General features: G+C 36.1%; 1 protein-coding gene across 1 annotated transcript in view; it reads right to left on the bottom strand.

Moving 5' to 3' along the window:
- The window catches only part of LOC150098938 (uncharacterized), a 205455-nt gene that overhangs the window by 128351 nt on the left and 51855 nt on the right, over window positions 1-25249 (bottom strand). Inside the window, exons 5-6 of the mRNA XM_090405465.1 lie at window positions 23212-23408; window positions 10705-10854 (exon numbers count right to left, since the gene is read on the bottom strand). Coding sequence (XP_090261591.1) covers window positions 10705-10854; window positions 23212-23408 — 347 coding nt within the window. The remainder of the gene's footprint in view (window positions 1-10704; window positions 10855-23211; window positions 23409-25249) is intronic.

Below are 25249 nucleotides of genomic sequence, written 5' to 3'. Positions count from 1 at the left end.
TCCTGTTCTCAAACTCTTTCATTTTCTTTTCAATAATCTTTGTGTATTTTAGTCTACAGTTCACATCTGAGAGCTGCTCAACTTTTATTCGCTTTAAAACTTTCTTACATGTTATTCTTTTCAATATGAAATTCAATTTTATCCTGCTCAAGACTAAATAGTGATCACTTCCAATTTCAAATCCTCTGTACACTCTGGTGTCCTGCACCAGGGAGAAAACATCACTATCAACAATAACATAGTCAATGAGACTTTTCTTATTCCTAGCCTCTTCTCTCCATGTGAATTTGTGCACATTTTTATGTTGGAACATGGTGTTAGTAATAACCAGTCCATGTCCTGAGCAGAAATCCAACAGATATTTGCCATTATTATTAGCTTTGCTCTTTTCTCCAAATTTTCCCAAAATATTTTTGTATGTCTCACAATCATTTCCTAATCTGCTATTTATATTGCCAACAAGGATCAACTTTTCCTTTTTCATTGTGTCTGTTGCTTTTTCTAAAGCATCAAAAAATTCCTCCACTTCTACCTTAGTAGAACCTTCTGTGGGACCATAGGCACAAATAAGTCTCATTGTCCAGTTACCCCATTCTCATATTTGCCCACATTACTCTACTTGAGACTGACTGCCATTCAAGAAGATTAGCCTCGTATTTTGTGTTGAATCCTATGGCTACGCCTTCTTTTCCTTGATTGTCATTGCCTGAATATAACATTTTGTATTTATTGCTCAGAAAGATCTCACCAGTTTTGGTCTTTTTTGTTTCAGTCACCCCTATTATGTCGATCTCGTACTTATCTAATTCCTCAGCTAGCTCCATTTCTTTGCCATTCAGGCTTCTTACGTTGATAGTACCGATCTTTAACTCTAGTGATGTTGAGTTGGGGTTTGTTTTCAGATTTGTTCCAGTAGCTGACTTTTCGCTGTTCGCCCTGGTTCCCTGGCAAAAACAACGGGGGCCTTGTTTAACCGGGCGACGCCCCAGCCGGCATGAAATTTTGTCATGTTGTACCATCATTTTTTATTTTGGTTTAAACAATAAGAATACAATTTGGTCGGCTAAATTCCAAATTGCCAGCCCATCCTCATTCGTTCAGTATCAAAGTAGATACCTAACAGGGTGCACCACGAGAAGTTGAGGATTGGACATTAGGTCAGAAGCCCTGGTCGGTTCTCCGCATTCCTTTAAAGGCTATGTTGAAGTCTCCTCTGTTATACAGCTTTGACCCTTAAGCACCCCGGAACACTTTTGATTATAAGAAAAATTTGGGGAACATCGAAAGCATTAGGGTCATAAAACTAACAATAAAAATATGCATCGAACTTGCCTTTTATAAAAATTGAACTTATTTTAATGCGATACTTTTTGAGCTTTGTCGGCTTTTGCAGATTTCGGCAATATCAGGTCTAATATGTGATATAGCTACCCTCATCTCTTTGTCTATATTAGTAAGTCTTTCATGCTATTTAGTTTTTATATTGGTTAATATTGAGAAATCGAACTCTCACAAATATGATGTTGAAAACTGTAACAAAATTTTCAGTGCCGTTGTGGAGAGAACTGGGTATTCGGTTTGGACAAAAATCCAAAATTCCTAGAGTTATTTCAGAGAATTTCATTTTTAGAGTACAATCCGTTGACCAGGTAACTAATTGTTCTTCTTCTTGTAATGAAAATTCACAACTCAATGTATTAACTGTGCCAAATGGATTTTGTATCCAGTCATAATTGTGTGTATTTAAGGAAGGAAAGTAACTTGAAATCTTTTCTTCCAATATATTCTATTATAACGGAAATAATTCCCTAGACATTTTTATTATGGAGTGAAGGAAACATATCTACTGTATTTTTTTCTGATATACAGTTTTTCCAAAGAGATGCTTTTTTCTGAAAAGCTGACAATTTGTCAGTGGATGTCAAAATATTTTAATTATTTCCTAGGATACTTGTATTAATGCTTTTTACGTAATTAAAAATATTGGCTAAATATACCATTTTAGCACACCAAATATCATTTTGAAGATATTTTACAAAAGCATCTGTACCTTCATTTTGAAAAAAAAGCCAATAATTCATTCTTAAGTTCTAAAATTCGGAATAGCACTTTACCCCTGTATAACCATCTTATTGCAGTGTGCAAAAGCAAAGATTCGTACTTGGCTTCCATTCAAAGTTTTTTTAAAAAGCGTGCTTTTAAAGGTCTTGACTTGATGTAATTTACCGTATTTACAACTTCTTGGTCTAGTACAGGTCTTAATATTGCTGGTTATGTTTATGAAATTAGAGATTCTCGATTTTCTGTGCAAAAAAAAAACAGTGCGTAGATATAATATTTGGGTTCATTTTCTTTGCAAGGGTAACAAATCCTTTAATAGAGCCCATCATTGATGGAGCACTGTCCGTACAAATTCCTACACACAGTCCCATGAAATTTTAAAATTTTTTAAATATGACATAATAGAGTCAAAAATATCTTGTCCTGTTGTATGTTCGGTAAGTTCTCTGCAGCATAGAAATTGATTCACTATTTCGTTTTCGTTAATGAAACAAACGAATCTTAGTATATGAGCTTTACCACTAATGTCAGTGGACTAGTCAATCTGTAAAGCAAAATGTTGTTTGGAAATTTTATTGGTAACTGTTTTCTCAATACCATCTGCCATATCTTTAATTTTAGTTTTTATTGTCATCCGAATGAGGAATTTTCATAATTTCCTTTTTTTCTTTGTCGCCAAACATAATGTTTACTAAGAAAGATTCCGATAATTGGACCACATGTTTATTAAGATAACTAACAATAAAAAAAAAAAATTCGTAAAGTTTCCTAAGTCGTTTGACTTACATCTTCAGGGGTCAAAGGTAACTAAAAGTTTAAACACGAGAAATTACTGAAAATAGTTCATTCTATGCAGTTGTGGCCATCTAACTGTTCATTAAAAAAATGTTTACTATTTCACAACATGCTGGTAAAATAAGAGACTCTACTGTAGTATGTGGTTTAAATTTTACAGCAATTAATTCAGCTACCTTATTTGATGCAAGTTGTGCCTTATCAGAAATTTTAACAGTCTTTTCAAAATATTTTACTTCTTTAACTTACATGTCTGACAATCTCTTGAAATAATCTTTAGTTTTTGAAGCAAGATTGGCGTGCGTCATAGTAAAATGGTGTTTCAACTTAGCAGGAACCATTGCATTACTGGATAGTTTTTCCCCACATACAAGACACTGGGGAATAGGACATTCTATTCCCCAGTGGTCCATGTAAGATCGCAACTTAAATATTCGTCCGAATATTGTCTATTAATTTTTTTTTAAATTTTACTATGTATAATGCTGTCTTCTGTATGGGTCGTATTTGCAGCAACATCATTACTATCACTTCTTCCACTTGTACTTACCCCATCATTAATATTTGCCCCAGAATCACGTTTTCGTTTAATAATAATTATCCACTGTGTACTACTATGATGTTAGACAACCCACAAACCAAATACATATTAAAAATGGACCGAGTGCTATTATGATGTTACATAACAAATAAACCAAACACAACACTGAATGACTGCAAAAGAGATGCTCCTCCTGCCCTTCCTGCAAACACATGACCTATAAGCGATATTCTATTGGTTTAGAAATCAATGTGCATAGCAGTCTTCAGTTGTTAGGATTAGAGTAGCCAATTACACTCAGAATTGTGTCATGTGACATCTTTCACCGGCGGAACACTTGTAACAAGTTTGCAGAACGCCAGTGTTCCGGGGAACACCAGTTAAGAATGACTGTCCTATAGTCTTAATTAACTCCGCTGTGATTCCATCTGCACCCAGGGCCTTATTGCTGTTAAGCTGTTTAACTGCTCTTTCAACTTCATGTCTAAGTGGAAGAGGTTCCAAATTTAAATTTTGCTAGTGAGAGGGTTCCTCCAAATTTTCTTTATCCTTTTTGTTGTACAGTTTTCTTTCCATCTGTTTTTAATTTCCAGTTCTTCTGTTAGTACTGCTCCATTCCTGTCTTTCATGACATTTAATTTGGGATTGAATCTACTAGGAATTACTCTAACATCCGGTGTGCCTGCCTTGGAAGGTTTCAGAGTCTTAGTCTTACTAGCTGTTGGTCTGTACCACAGCCTACTCCAGGACAAGTATGCACATCAGTGATGCTTGTCATCCACCTTTGGAGAGCCAGGTTATAATCAATCTGGTGCTTTGACTTATCAGTGGTAGATGTCCAAGTATTGGCCTGTTGTAGATGTTCCTGGAAGCAGGTATTGGTAATAACTAATGTGTTAGCATGGGCTCTTAAGGATAAAAAAGAATCTCAGGAAGTTTTTTTTAGATACATAGCCAGTTGAAGGCAAAGATTATAGAAAGATAATATTGATTAGTAAAAATGATAAAATGATAACTATTGTAGAAGATATAGTTGAGGTATTTGATGAGCATTTCATTCTTGTGAATGCAACATCATGCAGATGAATACAGTGGGAAAGAAGGAAGAAGAGACACTGATGGTGAGTGAGCAGAAGATATACGAAGAATTGAGTAAACGTGATGTTAATAAGGCTGTGGCTTGATAACACATCACAATGTGTTTGAAGGAATATTACAGGGAGTTAACACCTTTGGCATACCTTTTTAACATAGCTCCTGAATTGGGCTGAATTCCAAAGGAATGGAAAGACAGTAAAGTATTTTTGCATCATAAGAGAAGAGAGACTAAAGCTTTGAATTATAAGCAAATCTGTGTTTTGGAGATGTGGTTAAAGTCTTAGAGAAGTTAGCACCAAGATTTAGAATTGGATTAGAATGGTCCGCATTAGCTTACTACAGGAGGACTATGTTTTAGTAATCTGCTTACTTATTATAACAAGGTAATGAGTGCAGTGGATAAGGTGATGCATACACAGTGATATATTTAGATTTTGCAAAGGCCTTTGGTAGATTGGCACATGACAAGATGGTAATTAAACTGGAAAAGACTGGATAGTAGATTAGTGTGTCAGATAAGAGATTGCTATCTGATAGGTATTAGCAAGTTGTGCATGGAGGAGCAATATCCTAGAAAAGTAAAGTTACTAGTGGTGTGCCCAAGATTCTGTTTTGGGGACTTTGCTGTTTAACTTGTATGTTAATGATATTGGGAGGGGCTTGAATGGTGATATGCAGTAGTTTGCAGATGATGCAAAGTTGGAGAGAAATAAGAGAAGCAGAACAGGCCAATACTGCTGTGGCTTTGCAAGAAGATTCGAATGCTCTGACTAAATGGGCAAGTGAGCGGAGTTATCAGTTCAGTGTTGCAAAGAATAAATTTAAAAATTTTGAAAGCACAGATGCAATACAGAGTATATAATTTGGTGAGAATATCTTGTAGGAAGTGGTGGAGATGAGGGATCTGGAAATGATTGTGGACAAGGACCTAAAATAATCCACAATGTGGATTATTTTAGGTCCTTGGAACACATTAGAACACATCCTTGGAACAATTAGGAACACATTTCCACAATGTGTTCCTAATTTTGGGAACACATTGTGGAAATCATGAGGACCGCACAGAGGATTAGGGCAGTGATATGGGGACACTGATATATAGAAGGCAGCATGTTGCAGTTCCATTGTCCACATATTTGTCACTTCATTTTCAAAAGGATGAAGAGATACTGGAAAAGATCCACAGATGACTAAGGTGGTTTCTTGTCTCTGAAATATTGAATATGAAAACAGATTGAGGAAGTGCAAATTGCAGAGACTGATGGATAGGACTAGGAAGTGGGGATATGATTGAGACATATAAGTTACTAAGTGGTTATTAATATATTCACATGGATGAGGTTTTACATAGAATGGAGGGTGGGAAGTTATCCTTGGAAGTTGTACAAGGAGAGTGTGAGCAAGTTTTTGATTGAAGAGTGATGGGTCATTGGAATGCATTGTGGTGACAGTAGATATGGGAGTATAATTAATGCATGGTATGATGAACTGGGACTACCTGCAACAAGTCTTTTGACTCCATGGAGATCTAATAATATTTTAAAAAAAGAGATAAAAAAGAATGGTTGCTAATCACAGAGAAATTAATTAATTCAATACATTCTACAAAATATATAGTAGAATAATTAAAAACAGAAAATATATAATGAAAAATTGCAAAGTTGGTATTTAGTTACAACTTGTGACTTTGGATATCAGGTTCGTGGATCGGATTGGTAACTAGTCAGATGGACAACAGAGTTGTATGTGGGGGAAGGTACAATATCAAGGAATAGGAACATTAGAAGTGAAGTTGAACAGGGTTATTCAATCCAGTACTATTCAATCTTTACTGACAAGGATTGAATAGTAGTGATCCTGGTACAATTCAATTTTTATGTCAATAATACTGTCAGATGACTACATGGGAATATTCTGTTGCTTGTGGATGATGTGAAGCTTGGGAGTACTATTAGTAATCATGCAGATGTTTTGCTTCTTCAACAGGATATGAATAAACTAGGAAAGTGGGAAAATAAATGGAGGTGCCAGTTTAATGCAACTAAATGTAGAATGGGATCGGTTGCTGGATGTTGAATATTGACAGTGCATGGGAAGCATTTAAACAAAACTTAAATGATGCAATATCAGAATGTGTCCCAGGCGTTCAAAGAATAAATAGGGTAGAAGTCAAATGGATGTGTAATCTTATTAAGCAAGAGATTCATAAGAAAAGGACTATGTGGAAGGAATAAGTTATTTTTAAGGATGACGTCGTTATGAACGTTATAAGCAGCAGGCTAGAATAGTCACAACTGTTGTATGGAAAGCAAAGTCTAAGTATGAAAAGAAACTGGCTCTGCATGCTAAAGATAACCCACAAGAATTCTATCGATATGCTGCAAGTAAAAGAAAGAATGAATATGAAAGAATAACTCTTCTAAATCCAGATGGCATGAGGGTTACAGATGCAGAAGAGGTTGTTCAGTTAATGAGTACTCATTTTGCTAAAAGCTATCTACCTGGTGTATGCAACAATGAGCTCACTGTTACCTTTTTACTTGATGAAGAAGAAATGAGGTGTATGAGGATGAGGTATTAGGGCTGTTTCACAAATTGAATAAGAATTCAGCAATAGGGACTGATGGGATATCAGCATGTGTGCTAAAAGAGTGTTCAGCTGAACTGACCATTCTTTTGACTAGGCTGTTTAATATGAGTCTCACAACAGGGAGGCTTCTACAGGAATGTATGGTAATTCCATTGCACAAGGGTGGTGCAAAGACCGATGTATCCAACTATTAACCAATTAATATCTCAGAAGGGTGGTGAAGATTTTGGAAAAATTGGTTAGGGCTCACATTCAGAAATGGGTTGACAGTAATCTCTACTTTTCAATGGACAACATGGATTTACTAAGGGAAGGTCATGTTTTAGCAACTTGCTTACATTCTATAACAATGTTACTTTTGGAATAGTGAGACAGTCATTTTGATTAAGATTAGATCTATGAAATAAAGCTTCAGCACTTTCTTTATATAACTGTTCTTGTTTATATATAGATCTATGTAGTAACTTAGTATTTTGTCACTGGATCCTATGGTTAGCATTTTTGATTTCATGTTGTGTAAGGCCAGATTTATTGAGGTTTGATAAGGTGGATATTGTCTTGATATTCAGAGATATGTTTATTTATAGATCTTCCTGTTTTTCCATAGTAAGACAAGTTACTGGAACATGGTACTTGGTATAAGACAGGTAGCATCGTTAGTGAGAGTTTGTCTTTTGGAGATGGTAGTGTTATATATACCATTTACTTTCTATTTATTATTTATATATATTTGTATGTTCCACTACTCACTCATACACAGTTATTTCTCTTCTATCCTTTTGTAATAAGTTTTCAATAAGTGTAGCAAATCAGCTATCACCCTTCTGTCTTTAAACAAAATAAAATTTAGGCTGCTCTTAAGTTTAGTCACGAGTAATTCTTTCACTCATAAGGGCTTTGTCTAAGTATGGGACAAGGCCTTAAAATCTACCCTCTGAGACAGTCCACCTGTTAAATATTGACAAATTTATATTTTGCTGTGCCAGCCAATATATAGGATAGATGAGACTCTTATCCAAGGTGGCTCTCTCAGAGTAATAGACAGTAATAAACTTTCTAACACTAATTCAACTAATTTCAATTCGCTTAGTCTTTGCATGCAGTCATGGTCTAAAAAATCAACTTATATTCATATATCTCTCCCGCTAGGTTCGATAATAATTTTATGAGTGGCTATTTGAATTCATAAGACAGGCTAGATTCAGGCAAATGCTATAAAACATATTTATTTAGGTTTAAAAGATATGCATGAGAAAATTAAAGTACATGGTTAATTAACTTAATCACTTTCCTAGTAAAATTCTGATATCATTACTAACACAAGAATACATGCATAATAACTAGATTCACAGAGTTTTTCTATAAACATACAAACTTCTGGCTTAATTTAACATTATCTTCAATCACTCTCTGATCACTACTCATATCTCACAATATATCTCAGTTATCTCACATACAGATTCCTTCTAGGGAGACATTCTTCAAAACAGGGACAGGTCACTGCCAAATTGGGATAACCTCTAAAGTTCTCTACAGCATGTCCATACACAAATTAGCCTATAGCGTTCACACAAATCTTTAATAGGAATTCAGATACTTTAACATTTTTACGTTACCGTCCCATGGAATGACTTTCTGTTCTATCATCAGCCTTGTCTGGACATCAAGGCACCTTTGTTCTGCGATTCTCCAGGTCACTTACGATAACAGTACAGCCTGGTTCCCTGAGTCGATAAGGCGATGTGCTGCTCTGGACTTTTTCTGGTACTGCGGGCACACATCTGGATTACCGGTCACTCGATATGGCATAGCTACTCTGTTATGAAGAGATAGCTAACCTTTCCTCACAAACATCGATAGGCCTCACACCACTTCTACGGCCGACTCGGAATCTTCACGTTGGCGGAGAGTGCTGGCCAACGTCCATGAGCGCAGGAAACAGGAACCTCGTGTGGAGGGAGCTTGACCCTTATATTCTTCCCTTTTTTTCTCAGAGATTCTCGCACTTAGTTATGTTTTTTACCGCATGGCACTCACCTGCATGCGCTGGCGCTCTTCCGAGAAATGCGTTCTCGCTTTGTTTTCCTTATAATTTCTCTTTCCTTTAGGCCATACACTATTCTAGATGGCTAAAGTGTGACCCTTGGACTTTGGCTTACATTCAACTTGCATTCATACAATACGTAAAATGGGATACTCTGATTAAATTATAATCTTATATAAATTTCTCTATTTGACTCTGTACAAACAGGTTAAATCCCACATTTCTTATGCTAATATTTCTTCAGTTTTGCCTTTAATGTACAATTTTATTTCCTTGCCAAAGCACAACATTCTCTGCCTACAATCAAAGATAGTTGTTCCTGAATAGAATTAATCATTTGTCCGAATTTTTGATTATTCAGGACATAACAGTAGCAAGTTGTGAATTTGGTTGATGGGTTTGTAGGGAGCAATAATTTCATGGAGTCAAAGAGTCATCATGGGAGCTTCCCACAGTCACAGACAGAGCTCATCAAAATGGCCAGTTTTGTGAGGTCAAATCTTGGATGTAAAAACCATACTACCTCCAATTCATCCATTCCTTGATTGAAAAAGCTCAGTAAATTCCCTATTGTTAAGTAGTGTTTGAGCTCAGATTCTCTTTTTATGTATGATTATTATTATTACATGGACAACTCATTGCAGTTTAAAGGTTTTTCTCAAGAAGAACATACTATCCCTTATTCATACAATACCAGTCACAACTTTATTGATTTTATTCACTTCCAGAGGTAATTGTGAGTGCTTTATCAGTGAATGAATTCAAGAAAAGATATGATTGGTATTGGAATAATAGTCAGGGTGTCCCTCTGACAAATAGTCTTCAGACTGCAATGAGTTGCTCATGTGATAATAATAATCACACACATCATCTGCTCTGCTTGTGATGAATTTTCTGGGCCTTTTCCAATCAGGAGTGAGATGAGAGGAGTGAAGTCAGCTAGTAACACATGGTAATAGTGTAGTTTATATTCATCTATCCCCCATTTGGTTCAATTTACTTAATAGAATTCTGTATGGTATCTTGTGACATGTTTTTACAAATTACAGTGGTATGTGGTGTTAGTGTACCTATTTCCTTTATTGAACTCAACCATTATTATAGATAGATAGTAAATTACTAAGGCAGACTTTCCCTTCAGTAACGTAACTGTCCCACACATATTATCATATTCCATCTACACATCCCTGAATTCTGCAATTAACTCACTTTTCAAATAACGAGTACTGAAATACTGATTAGTCTGTAATTTGCTATTAGTGTCTTGGAGTCTTCTTTATGCAAAGGAACTATAATGTCTTCTTCCACTCCCTTGGGACCTTGCCAGTGCTGAGACTTCAAAACAGTCTGGTCAGGGGTACTGCCATTTTTCTTGTACTTTCTTGTAACACAAACAGGTTAATCCATCTCATCCCAACACTGATATGTGACTACTCATTAATTCCACTTTTTCTTTTGTCACCTATCTGCCATATGCATTTAGTAGTTATCCTTCCATAACCACTTCTCCTTTTACTTGCTCAGATAAAATCACTGGGCAGTGAAAACACCTATAAACATACTTAGAAAACTTACCTCCCTATACATACTGATATAAGAATCCCTGATTCCCATTTCATTTTGGCTGAATAATATAATTTCATTACGAGTATTGAAGTACTTGGGTAACTGTGGCATTTCTTTAATTTTTTTTTTTATATCCTTACAGTTTACTCGAATAGGAACCTAGAAGAAGAAGAAGAATAAACAAATAAAATAATTATTATACTACTTCATTTAAAGTTAATGTAACATGAAAAGGTGATATCAAGCATTTTCAATAAGGTGTTATATTCTTTCATTTATAGTTAAAAGTGATCAACATTCATTATGTAGAATTACAGAACCACTTTACAAGAAATTATATTCTTGTTTAATCCTTTACCGAAATGTAATACGAAATATCTTCATAACTAAACTATTGTATATAGAGGCCGTTGACTTCAAAATCAATTACCTTAGTATTCCATAATGCAAAGCACATTTCCTTTTTGGATGTGCATATTGTCATTCATTATGGGAAAAGTCAATTCCCACAGTGACCATGAGATAATCACCCAGGTTGTAGCCAGCTATATGAAGACTTCTGTGAAGAAAGGTTATAGGTGTGTGTGGAACTACAAGGCTAATGCTTATGAAAAGCTTAGGAAATAGATTGGAGTTATAGTATGGAATAAAGAGTTAGGCAGGAAGGAGAGAAATGCTGCTTGAGCACTAACTGAGATAATTTGCAGTACCAATATGTGAATGTATTCTGAAAGTCAAACAGATGAATAAAGGGATTAAGCATGAAATCTGGAAGAAAAGAAAGATACTGTGGAGTAGATGAATAAGAATGGAGAGATATGTCATCTTTTGTGAAGACAGACAAGGCAAAAAGGGAGGAGGAGTGTCATTGATGATGGCAGATGAGTTGCACCCATCTAGGGTGAAGATGCAAGGAGCAAATAATGACAGTGATTTTGCAGCAGTATTGTGTGAAATAGAGGTGGATAGGAAGAAATGTTTAGTAGGGTGTTGCTACTAAAAAACTACCTGAAGCAGTATTTAATAAAGGCCACACGTGGATCTTGAGGGTCTTTTATCTGATTATCTCACCAACAGATGCTGTTGTAAACGAAGTGTCACATCTTCCTTCAGTTGGTGAAAGTGATCATTTGGATGGTGGCCACTCATATCAGGACTTACGTGAGAAAGGGTTATATATGGAATTATAAGACAAGGAATTATGATAAACTCAGGAGGCAGCTTGCAGAGTTATCACAGAATAAGGAACTGCATGGGAAGGAAATCAATGCTGCTTGGCTCTTACTCACAAAGTATCTAGCAGAGGCAATAAGTGTATTCCAAAGGTCAGAAGATTAAATAAGGTAGGTGTCAAATGGATGACTGAGGAATTGAAGTATGCAATCTGGAAGAAAAATGCATTGTGGAAGCAGCACAAGATGAGTGGAGATAATCAGTTACATGAGGAGTACAAAGAGCAAGCTAGGAAGGTGACTCAGTAAAGATAGCAGAAGTGTGGTATGCACAGTAGTTGGCAAATGACTAAATGAAATCCTAGGGAGTTTTTTCGATGTGGTCAGAAAGAAGAATGATTGTGGGAAGATGATTTTGGTCAGTGATAATGGGAGAGTGATAAACACTGAGGACATAGTAGAGGTATTTAATGAGCAGTTCATTAAAGTAATTCCATCCTTGTGATTGTAACATAATTCAGAACTTGAGAGCAGTGGAAATGGGGAAGGAACCAATGATGGTGAGTGAGCAGAAGGTATATGAGGAATTGACACATCACCACGTTTTGAGGAAATGTTCCAGGGAGTTAAGAACAGCTTTAACGTCCATTTTAATATGAGTCTTAGATTCTCCCAAATTCCAAAGGAGTGGAAAGATGGCAAAATTATTCCTCTTTATAAAAGGGGGGGGGGTGATAAGACTAAGGCTTCAAATTATAGGCCAATCTGCTTGTCTGGAGTGCATTGGTGTGCTAAAGGAAGATCATGTTTTAGCAATGTGCTTACTTATTATAACAAGGTGATGAATATGTTGGACAAGGGGAATGCATATACAGTAGTATATTTAGATTTTGCAAAGGCTTTCGATAGATTGCCAAATGACAACTAGTTAAATTGAAACAGATGAAGTTGGATAGTATATTAGTGTGTTGGAATGGAGATTGGTTGTCTGATAGGTATCAGCAAGTTGTGTATGGAGGAGTGATATACCAAAAGAGGAAAGTCACTACTGGTGTGCCACAGGGGTCTGCTTTGAGGTTATTGTTGTTTATTTTTTATGAAAATGACATTGAAAAGAGCTTAAATGGTGATATACATTTGTTTGCAGGTGGTGCAAAGTTGAGGAGAGTTATGAGAAGTAAACAAATGTTAGAGTTCTGCAAGACTACCTAATTAGGCTATCTGAATGGGAGAGTGTGTGTGTGTGTGTGGGGGTGTCAGTTTAATGTTGAAAAGTGTAAGGTTTTAACATTTGGGAAGCAAAGATGGAATGCAGAGTATAGGATTGGTGGGAGATATTTTAGAGGAGGTGGAGGAGATGAAAGATCTTGGGTGATGGTGGATAGGGTGATGGTGTGGAAGTAAGGATGTTTTTGATTCCATTGTACAAGGCTTTAATCTGGCTGCGTATGGATTACTGTGTACAGATTTAGTTGCCAGGCTTTCAAAAGGATGATGAGATGTTTGAGAGGGTTCAGAGACAATTGACTGGAATATAAGGGCAGATTGAGAGAATGCAAATTACAGAGCCTAGTGGATAGAAGGAAGAGGGTAGACATGATCAAGATGTATAAATCTGTAAGGAGTAATGACCAGATTAATATGGATGAAATTTTTGATAGAATTTGTGGAGACAGGGTGAGAACTAGAAGTCATCCCTGGAAGCTGTATAAGGTGGGTTTGAACAAGGGGTGAGGAGTAGTTTTTGCATGGAGAGTGGTGGGTGATTGGAATACAATTTCTGATCATCATACCAGTGAGGCATGATGAACTGTGCATGTGAGAGTTGGACTTCCCACGATGAGTCTCTGGACTCCACGGAGGTCTGTTGAAAATAATCAGTTGTACAAAGTTTATGAATCGCAGGCCAGGAAGATGACTCAGTTCATAAGGACAGCAAAAGTACAGCACAAGCAGAAATTAGCAAATCAGGCTAAGAATCTTAGCGAGCAGAAGCAAGAATGATCAACATGATGTTAGTGGATAAAAATGATAGATTGGTAGCTGCTTCAGAGGATATAGTTGAGGTATTCAATGAACATTTCACCAGGGTATTTGTCAGTTGATCAAGTCAACAAAAGTGTAGTACAAGCAGAAATTAGCAAATCAGGCAAAGAAAAATCCTAGAGAGTTTTTTGATATGTTTAAAGCAGATGCAAGAATGATCATGATGTCAATGAATGAAAATGTGCAGAGGACATAGTTAAGGTATTCAGTGAACAATGCATCAGGGTGTTTCATGCTCATCAGTGTGAAATCATTAGATGCTCAAGTGTAGAGACAATGAGAGAGGGCTTACCTGTGATTAAGCAAGAGGTATTTGAAGAATTATATAAGCTTAATGCCTGAGTTCGATCCCGTCGTGATGGGAGGAATCTTTATATGGACTTTTTCAATTGAAGGTGAGTTAGCCAATCTCATACTGAGGTAGCAGGGTTATTTTCTCCCAGAAACTCTGGATTTTAATCCCACATACAGACAAATTGGCCCTTCAGAACACACAATTTTTAGACAAAAAATACTTGTGGCGGTTGTGGGCGGTAGATGGTGCTGATGTAGATGACTCGGTAGTGGTGGAGACGTTGTACATCCTCCCATGATGAGTCTTTGGACTCCTTGGAGGTGTCGCAAATAGTAATAATAATATCAACTGAGGATATGTTATGAGGATATATTAGAAAGGGTTCAAAGAAGATTCATTAAGATGGTAACTGGTCTTTGAAATGTGGGGAATATGATTGAGACATAAGTTGGTCAGGGGTTGTTACCAGGTTAATGTGGAAGAAATTTTTCATAAAATGGAAGTGGAGGTAGAACAAGAGGCCATGCCTAGAAACTGAATAAGGAGGGTATGAACAAAGGAATGAGGAGAAGATTCTTTGTATGAAGAGTGATGGATGAGTGGAATGCATTGTCTGAGTGTGTACTGAATACAGATAACTTGAATAGGTTTAAAGAACAGTTTGATGATGTTTGTGTGTGTGTGAGAGACATGTACTTCTTGCAATGACTCATTTGACTCTGTAGGAGTTTGGCATTAATAATAAGATATCTACAATACAGCACTCCATCTTCTATCACAATTGCAAAAGGCCTAATTATCTGAAAAAGGGGCAATCTAAATAACCCAGAAAATTAAACTGGAATTATATTATTTCCTACTACACTGAAATTCTATAACAGAATACATTCAACCAAACTGAACCATATGTAACACACACACACACACACACACACACACACCTCTTCTGCTAAAATATCAAGCAGGGTTTCTTGCAAAACAAAAGCATTATCGACCACATCCACTGCCTTAGCAGTAGCAAGAGATTAAAAAAAAAAAACTTACTTTACTCTTTAACTTCATAGATTTCTCAAAAGTTTTTGAATCAGTCAATGGACAAAGAAAGGATATTCAAGATTCTCAGTTATTATGGCATACCATTGAAAATAATCAAAGCAATACCATAATCACTATACAAGAGAAATTGTTAATGAGGAGGTGGCTGAGGGTTTTCCTATTTCCACTACAGTTTTTCAGATAGACTTTTTGGCACTATATCTTTTTTTATTATTACCCTCGACTGTGTTTTGAGACTCACAGGAAATACGTATGGAATAACTTGAAGATTTGCAAGACAAACCTGCACAAGCAGGTGATGGTGTGGTAATTAATTCTAACATTCAGACAATTTATGGAAAAATTGCAGTATTTGTTGCATTGGCAGTCTACAGTAGTAAAACTAAAGTTCTAAAAAAACAGAACAGAAGGGAACAGTAAGCTAAAAGACCACACTCTTAAAGTAAAAGATTTTACACCATAGGTCTTATATTGATACTCTGACGTAGTGAAAAAAAAAAAAAAAAAGCATACAACTCTTCAGTTCCATAAAAGTCTAATATCTGTAAATCTGAACTCATCACCACAAATACCAAAATTCATCTGTACAAAACCACCACTCAAGCTATATTTACATATGGTTCCTAGACATGGAACATGGTGAGGGAAATGCATTGCCTGAATGTGTTGTGAATGTAGACACATGAATCAGTTTAAAACATGGTTGGATGACCGTTGGGTGCAATAGTACCTTGTGTACCTCCCAAGATGAGTCTCTGACTCCAAAGAGGTCAGATGTTAATAATAACTGTGAGGTTTCTATGGTGTAAATTATCGATTATGACTTTCCTGGAATGAAACACAAATAATAAACATCAAGAAAGAAAGAAAGAAGCTGAAATGTCTTGTCTGTTATTTCTGACATATCCTATGTGTTCTTTCTTTCTCGTTTCAAAGCTTCTAGATGCCTGACCTACGTAACTAATACCACATGAGCAAGGTATATTATATACTCCAGAGTACTTGTAGAAAGGGTGAGGATCTTTTGGTGATCTTAAAAATTTCCGAATAGCATTGATTGGCTTGAATGCCACTCTGGTCTTATGTGGTTTTAAAAGGTTAGCTAACTTTTTGGGGAGGTTGCTGACAAAAGGAATCGTAATTGTACTGATGTATTGGACATCATCACGTTGTCTATGTGGTATATCAGTAAAGAGAATCTTGTTATAGAGTCTTTTTGGGTAACCATTTAAAGAAAGTTCTCTGGATATTGTAGCTAATTCTGTTAGTAGGTCAGCCTTGTCTGTCGTATACTGTATAGCTCTTTTCTTGAGACTATGGATAATGCTAAGTTTCTGAGCTATGTGATGAGCTGAGTTGAAATGGAGGTAACGTCCAGTATTTGTAGGTTTTCTGTATACAGATAGGTTGATACTATTATTGGTTTGTTTCTTTATTAAAATGTCAAGGAATGGCAGTTTTTCATTTTTTTCCATTTCTAATGTGAATTTGATGGTATTGTGGAAACTAGTGATTTGGTTGAGGTAATTCATTAGTTCTTCTTTCGTATGATATCCCAAATGATAAAGATATCATCTATATATCTGTACCAAATTTTCGGTTTTGGAATGATCTGGGATAAGATTTTTTTTCTAGATCTTCCATGCATAAGTGAGCACAAGGAGGTGAGAGGGGGCTTCCCATGGCTAATTCGATGAGTTGTTTGTAGATCGTTTTTTGCCAAATAAAATTTTGGCAAAAAACAACCTACAAATACTGGACGTTACCTCCATTTCAACTCAGCTCATCACATAGCTCAGAAACTTAGCATTATCCATAGTCTCAAGAAAAGAGCTCTACAGTATACAACAGACAAGGATGACCTACTAACGGAATTAGCTACAATATCCAGAGAACTTTCTTTAAACGGTTATCCAAAAAGACTCTATAACAAGATTCTCTTTACTGATATACCACATAGACAACGTGACGACGTCCAATAGATCAGTACAATTACGATTCCTTTTGTCAGCAACCTTTCCAAAAAGTTAGCTAACCTTTTAAAACCACATAAAATCAGAGTGGCATTCAAGCCAATCAACACTATTCGGAAATTTTTAAGATCACCGAAAGATCCTCACCCTTTCTACAAGTAGTCTGGAGTATATAATATACCTTGTTCATGTGGTATTAGTTACGTAGGTCAGACATCTAGAAGCTTTGAAACGAGAAAGAAAGAACACAAAGAAAGAAGCTGTTTAATCAAGCAGTTGCCTACAAATTACCATGTACATCTTCAGAATAAATTATAAATTTGACAAAAAAAAAAACTTAATACAAGATTTTTTTTCCTAAAATTTATAATTTATTATTATTACTTCAGGGTCAGTTATTATTAGACTGCCCATCTTCTCACAGAGAAGATGGGCAGCCTTCTGAGGTGATGGAGCAGAACATCAGTAGAGTGGATGTGAAGGAGTCTATGAAGAGGACGAAGAATGGAAAATCGGTGGGCCCAGACAGGATTCCAGTGGAGGCATGGACTGGGGGAAGAGGGAATTGACCTGCTGTGGGAACTGTTTATGAAAGTTTTCCAACAGGAATGGAGGGAAAGTACTCTTGTCCCCATCTACAAGGGTAAAAGGGATGCACAAGGCTGTAAGAATTACAGAGGAATAAAGTTGATGTCCCACACAACGAAAATCCTAGAAAGGGTTTTTGATGGAAGATTGAGGAAGGAGGTGGAGATTGCAAAGGAACAATTTGGCTTCCTAGTAGATCAACGACAGATGCTATCTCTGGATTACGGCAGATGATGGAAAAGTTTCAAGAGCTACATCTGGTGTTTATTGATCTGGCGAAAGCATATGATAGAGTGCCAAGGCAAGAAGTCTGGAGGTCTCTGAGGGAGAAGAAGGTACCAGAGAAATATGTCAGGTTGGTGCAGGAGATGTACAGAAATGTGAAGACAAGAGTTCAGACCTGTCTGGGACAGACAGCAAGTTTTCAAGTAACAGTTGGCTTGCATCAAGGGTCAGCATTAAGTCCATTTCTGTTTAATATTGTGATGGAGATGGTGACGGAGGAAGTGAGAGAAGACGCACCTTGGACAATGTTGTATGCAGATGACATCTTGCTGTGTGCAGATTCAAGAGAATAAGAGAATAAAAATTAAATTATTTCTTTCTTTCTTAATGTTTATTCTTCATGGTTCATACTGAATAATGGAACATCACTAGTTAGTGAGCAGTTAATATAATCTGTAGCTTTGGGACAACATGCTTTATTCAATAGCAGAATATACATGGCAAAATCATATTCCTAATGCTGTTATTCTTGAAGAAAGCCAGCAAAGCCCTCTAATAGGGAGAATTCAGAAAAGTCAATCAAATGAGGTGGTTAGGATGCCAACTCAGACATCAACCATTCTCAGTGCTCTTGCTCTCTACAGAACAAATAATGGATGCAGAGGAAGAGGAAGGCCAAGAAAATTTTGGCAATATATAAGTAAAATTCTTTTTGAAGATAAGACTCGTAAATCATTGTTATTATCCAGGCCTCTATGGAGTCAAAAGACTCATCGTGGGAGGTCGTTTATCATACCACTCCTTGAACCCATTGATTGTTCCCACTACAACCACTCTCTCAGGTAATGCATTCCAAGGTTCAACCACACTCTACGCAAAGAAACCACTCCTCACCCTCCTGGCACAGCCTCCTTTCGTAACTTCCAGGGATGGCCCCTTGTCATCGCTCCTATCTTCCGTTCCACCAAGTGAAAGAACTCTCCAATGTCTACCCTGTAACTGCCTCTAAACAGTTTAAAAGTCTCGATCATATCACCTCTCCTTCTATCCACCAAACTCTGCAGTTCACATTCCCTCAGTCGATTCTCATAACTCATATTGTACTGTCCTGAAACCATCTTTGTTATCTGCCTCTGTACCATTTCCAGTCAATTATCCCCTTCAAATCCTGGGGACCAAATCTGAGAACAATAGTCTAAGTGTGGTCTGATCAGGGCCTTATACAAAGGAATGATAACTCTTTTATCTCTGCAGATCAGCATCTTTCTCAGTATATCCTCTGAGTTACCCACCTTTGCAATATGCTCCCTGAATTTCAGTTTTCTATCAATCATCACCCCCAGATCTCTCGTTTCCCCTACCTCCTCCAATTGAGTATGCATCCTCCCATCGATGGATCCAAAACCTCAAGACTTTATATTTTGCTGAATTGAACCGATACCCTCATTCATTTGCCCATATGTCTAGTTTATTCAAATCCTCTTACAGGGCTGCCACATCTGCACTATTACTGATAACCCTTCCCAGTTTCACATCATCTGCTAACAACTGAATGTCCCCTTGCAATCCATTGACAATATCATTGATATAAAGGTTGAACAATACAGGTCCCAGTACTGAGCCCTGTGGAACCCCACTTGTAAGCTTCTGCTTCCTTGATTATTGCCCCACCATACACAACTCTCTGATACCTACCAGTCAGCCAATCCTGAATCCATTTGACTAACCCGACATTTAAACCCATGTGCTGCAACTTAAATATCAGCTTATCATGTGGCACCCTGTCAAATGCCTTTGCAAAATCCAAAAAATGGCAGTATATGCCTTTCCCTCATCAACTGCTCTTGTCACTTTATTATAAAAGGCAATCATAAATCACGTGACAATTACCACATAATAAAGCAACTTGGCTAACCTTCATTTAATAGATTTATTTATGTGAGTTCTTGTTATATGCCTTTTTCTATATATATTTCAATATTCATACTTGAATAAACTATGATGATGACCACCTTAGATTGGCTATACTCACACATTCACGAATGCTAACAATGTCAAGCACCTTTCGCATATCTTTAGCAGTAATATGATTTTACTATTGATGCTATCTGTTCACTCACCTAATTTTTATTTCAGAAATTGTATGTGTGATCAATAGTCTCTGATCAACTGTTTTATTTCTAAGCCAATGTCAATTCTCAGATCCATAAGTGAACACTGTCTTGTACTGTATATTGCATGTTTATTGTTTTGACTGATTTCTCTCTAACTTATTCCATACAAATTTATTCAGTTGTATCTGCAGCATAATAGCTTTATTTACAATTTAATTCCCATCATCACTAAAACATTCCTTAACAACAGAACTATTTTACTTATGTCTTCATTGCAGGCAGTCAATGTTTCACATGCTTGAAAATACTTTTGTAATTTTGTTATTGTCTGTTTTATCAACAGTTTACATAATGAATTTGTTTAAGCATTTATTCAATTTAATAAAAAGGTCCTAAAGACTTGAATGAACTAATTTAATAGTGCAACATCATCTGCATAAAGTAAAGAGCTAAGTTGAATGCCTCCAAGACAAAACTAATATCAAGTTTAATATAACTTTTTCATAACTTGAACCATGTAGATGACAAATAAATATGGAGACATGCATCCTTGACTTTAAACTCCTTACCTGATTTTACACCAAATGATCTTATTTTATATTAACAGATAACTTGTAAAAAAAGAGTGGGATATGTATTTGTCTGTATAATGTCCCATTTAACACTATATAATTGTAGGGTTCTGAACAACTCTTTTTTATTGGCCACTAATCATATTGTTTTTCCAGATCTACAGAACTTAAATACAGATTCCTGTTAGTAATTCCATGAGTTATCAACCATTTGTCTTAATAAAAATCAGGTCCTTACAATCCCTATTTGGCCAAAACCCAGTTTTCCAAAAGTTTCATTTTGACACTTTTTTTCTTAGCCTCTTCTGAAATACACTTTCCTAAATGTTATCATCATCATCGTCCTCTAACTTCCATGGAATCATGCATCATCATAGGTAGTCTCTCTGTCACACACACACACACACACACATACCGCTCATCATACTATACCTTAAATACATTCACATTCTTGCAGTTGTAGTAACCACACTCAGACATTGCATTCCAATTATTCACCACTCTCTGTGCAAAAAAAAAAAAAAAATGTACTTCTCAGTCTCTTGCTCATGCCCTCCTTATACAGTTTCCAGAGATATGACCTCTTGTTCTACTGCCATCTCCCACCATTCTATGAAATCCTTCCTCTTCCATATTAATCTGATCAAAACTCCTTACCAACTTACATGTCTTTATCATGTAAGGAGTGGCAAATTTTCATTTTTGCTTAATGTTAGTTAAAGGGCTAATAAAAATGAACTGAAATAATATTAGATGACTTTCTCAATAACATATAGGTAGTTTGCACAGGTTTATATATAATTATTATTATTGCCCAGGACCTCTATGGAGTCACAGAATGCATTGTAGGAGGTCCATGTCAGAAAGCACAAATTCTATCATATCAGTCCTTAAACCCATTCATGATTCATGCTCTTACCAGGCAATGCATTCCATAGTCCAACCACTCTCCATGCAAAAAAGCCACTTCTTACCCTCATCACCACTTCACTCACCAATTTCCAGTTCTATCATACTAAAGATCTCCCCCAGTATTAAGTGTATAACTACTTCTCAACAGTTTAAATGTCTCAATTACATCACCTCTTCATCTTCTATTCATCAAATTCTTCAATCTCCACACGTTCTCCATCTCTCCTCATGACACTGTATATTCCTAATATAATTTTTTTTGTCTCTCTCTCTCTCTGCACAATCTCCAAGGTTAATTTATTACCTTCAAATACTGGTGACCAGATCTGAGCACATAATCCAGATATAGTGTAATCCTGCTTTATACAATGGAATCACTACTCTTACTCTTCTCTCTCTGCTGGTCTATGTCCTTCTCGATATTGCAGTAATCCTTCAAATTTCTATCAGTCATCACTCCAAGATTCTTTGCCTCCTCCATTTTTTCTAATATAGTTATGCCAACACAGTATGCAGCCTCTCATCTGTAGATCCCGAATTTCAAGACCTTATATTTAGTTGCCATCAACATTCCTTTATCCATCTGTCTAGATTATTCAAATCCTTCTCAAGGGCCATCACATTGGCACTACTCCTAATAATCTTTCCTAGCTTCAAATCATCTGCAAACAACTGAACATGCCCTGCAATCTGCTGAAATGTCATCGACATAAAGGTTAAACAGTAGAGTTCCTACTGAGCTATGTGGTATCCATCTTTTTATCCTCTGCTTACTTGATGCTGCTCCCTCTGGTATCTTTCAGACAGCCAGTTTCAAACCAGTTTGCTAACCTAATTTCTAAACCTATATGTTTTAACTTAAATATCAGCTTATCATGTGGTGCCCTGTCAGATGCGTTTGTAATTTTTTTTTTTTTTTTTTTTTAAAGGCAGTATATGCCTTTCATCAGCAGCTCTTGTTGCTTTATTATAAACAGCAAGTACACTACTGAATCAAGAACATCCCTCCCTTAATAAATCCATGCTGATCCTCATAGATAGCATTACCCTCATCTGCCCAATGCTGTACATGATTTCTCACTGATTTCTCCAAAATCTTAACAACTGTGGAAGAAATACCAACAGATCTATAGTTTGGCATCTTCATTCTACTACTACCACCCTTATATTCAATCGAACTATCTTACCCTCCTTCCACTCCTCTGGCATCTTTCCCATAGCCAGACTTTCACTGAAAATCAAGGTGAATAGAACTGTCATTTCCTTAGCATATTCTCCTAAAACATAGTGAAATCCCATGCTGTCCCTATTGATACCCAGAGTACTTGGTATTCAAACACATTCTTTTTGTGCACTTGTTCTAAGTCTTGAATACAATAATAATAAAATGAACACATAGTCATTAAGAATGACTTAAACATAATATTGATAAAATCAAACCATAATGATCTTCAAAATTTTAAATATTCATTACTTGTGTTGTGTGCTGTTTGAGGAATACACTAAACTAGAGAATTGAAAGCTTGTGGAGGTGGAGGAGAGAATAAAAACTTTGATACATACCTGAAAATCTTGATCAGAAAATACTGGATTTCCTGTGAACCATGGGAGATTGCGAGATTGACTTATTGGAATAACACTTTGTTTTTCATCATTATTATGTTTCTTCCCTGTATAAAGCACTTTCACAGGAACTGACTTAAACTCAGTATTTTCATTAATAACTTCTAAATCCCCAGCAGATGTTATCACGTCTTTTGCTGAAAAATATTTAAACACAGTTTAATAGACACACACATATTTACAAGAATATAATTTTTTTAAAATTTTTTACTGCAAATATTTTTACCAGAAACTAACTGGCCATTATCGATGCATCAGCATAAACACAAGGTAAAGCTAGAACAAAGAATGTTAATCCTGTTTACAGAGCTGAACTTTCCACAATGAAAATTCCACAATGACGGAATGCCACCTAGTGGTTGGTTATAATAAAATAAGATTACAATTAAGGCCCAAATTTAAAGTTAAGTGATTTTAAATAAAATTAAAATTAGATAATGAAATGAATGTCATTCATTTCATTATCTAATTCAAAGATAATGAATTAGATAATGAAATGAATTATCTAATTCATTTCATTATCTAATGAAATGAATTAGATAATTCAAAGCTAGGGACTTGCTAAAGATAGCCCCTGTGGTGCATCTTCCTTGTCCAAAGCACCTGTCACCTTATTGTAATAAATAAGTAAATTGTGAAAACAGGATCATCCTTTCGCAACCCCATGTTGTCCTTTAAAGAGAAAGCTGCTGTTCTCAACCCAATTCTGAATCTTGTTTCTCACTAACCTCTCTGACATTTTAACTTAAGACACACAGATAAAAGTCTATAATTAGAAACCTTAGTCTTATCACACTTCCTTACTAAGCAGAACTATTTTGCCTTCTTTCCATTCTTTGGAAACTGTCCCTATATAAGACTCATGTTGAAATGATGTTTCAAAACTGTGGTTAACTCCTTGAAACATTCTCTCAAAACAAACGGTGATATATCATCAAGCTCTACAGCCTTATTAATATCAAGCTTACTATATTCATCATATACTTTCTACTCAATCACCATCAGTGTCTCTCCCCTACCCCTGCATTCAATTTCTACATAATATCACATCTCAATTGCTCATTTATTATCTCAACTATATTCGCAACATTGTGATTATCATTCTACCTTTTCAGCAACCAATATCATTCTTTCATAATTATTCTTTTTTCTATTGAAGACATAGTGAAAATCTCAGAAAGAACTTAGGGTTTTTCTCATCATTTGGCCTCATCAACTGCTGTGCATACTTTATTTGTTCTACAATTACCAAGTGAGTCATCTTCCTTGCCAGCTATTTGTACACCTCATGCAAATGATTATTACTATGGATCTTGTACTGCCTCCACTATACCTTCTTCCATGCTTAACTTCATTGTTCATCCACTTCACTTCCACCTGATTTAACCTCCTGATTCTTGGAATGCTTTCAAAGAGTTTGTCTGAAAGCATTCCAAGTGAGTCATCTTCTTTGTCTGCTACTTATTTATTCATTCTCCAATTCTGTTTATCATTTTCTGTTTAACAGCTTATTTATTCATTCCAACCTATATTACCATAATTAAAATCATTCATAATGATCACAAATTTTTCCAATTGCTCATACTCTATGGGAGGAGTTATACTAGAGGAAGTAGGGGAGACAAGAGATCTGGGATTGATGATTGATAGAAACCTGAAATTTAGGGGACATATTGAAAAGGTGGTGAAGGTAACACAGAGGATTGCTGCAATAATGAGAGACACTGACCTGCAGAGATAAAACAGTTATCATTCCATTGTAGAAGACCCTGATCAGACCACACTTGGACTATTGTTCTCAGATTTGGTCCCCAGGATTTGAAGGGGATAAATTAACTGTGGAAAGGGTACAAAGATGGATAACAAAGATGGTTTCAGGACTGTACAATGATAGTTATGAAGATCGGCTGAGGGAATGTGGACTGCAGAGTTTGGTGGATAGAAGGAGAGGTGATATGATTGAGACTTTTAAACTGTT

Source organism: Typopeltis vanoorti, chromosome 15 (genome assembly GCF_054136105.1).
Source record: "Typopeltis vanoorti isolate ZY-2024b chromosome 15, IOZ_Tvanoo_1.0, whole genome shotgun sequence".
In the NCBI taxonomy this organism is placed as follows: domain Eukaryota; kingdom Metazoa; phylum Arthropoda; class Arachnida; order Uropygi; family Thelyphonidae; genus Typopeltis; species Typopeltis vanoorti.
The sequence above is the reverse complement of the archived record's forward strand: the minus strand, read 5'-3'. Positions and strand labels throughout refer to the sequence as shown.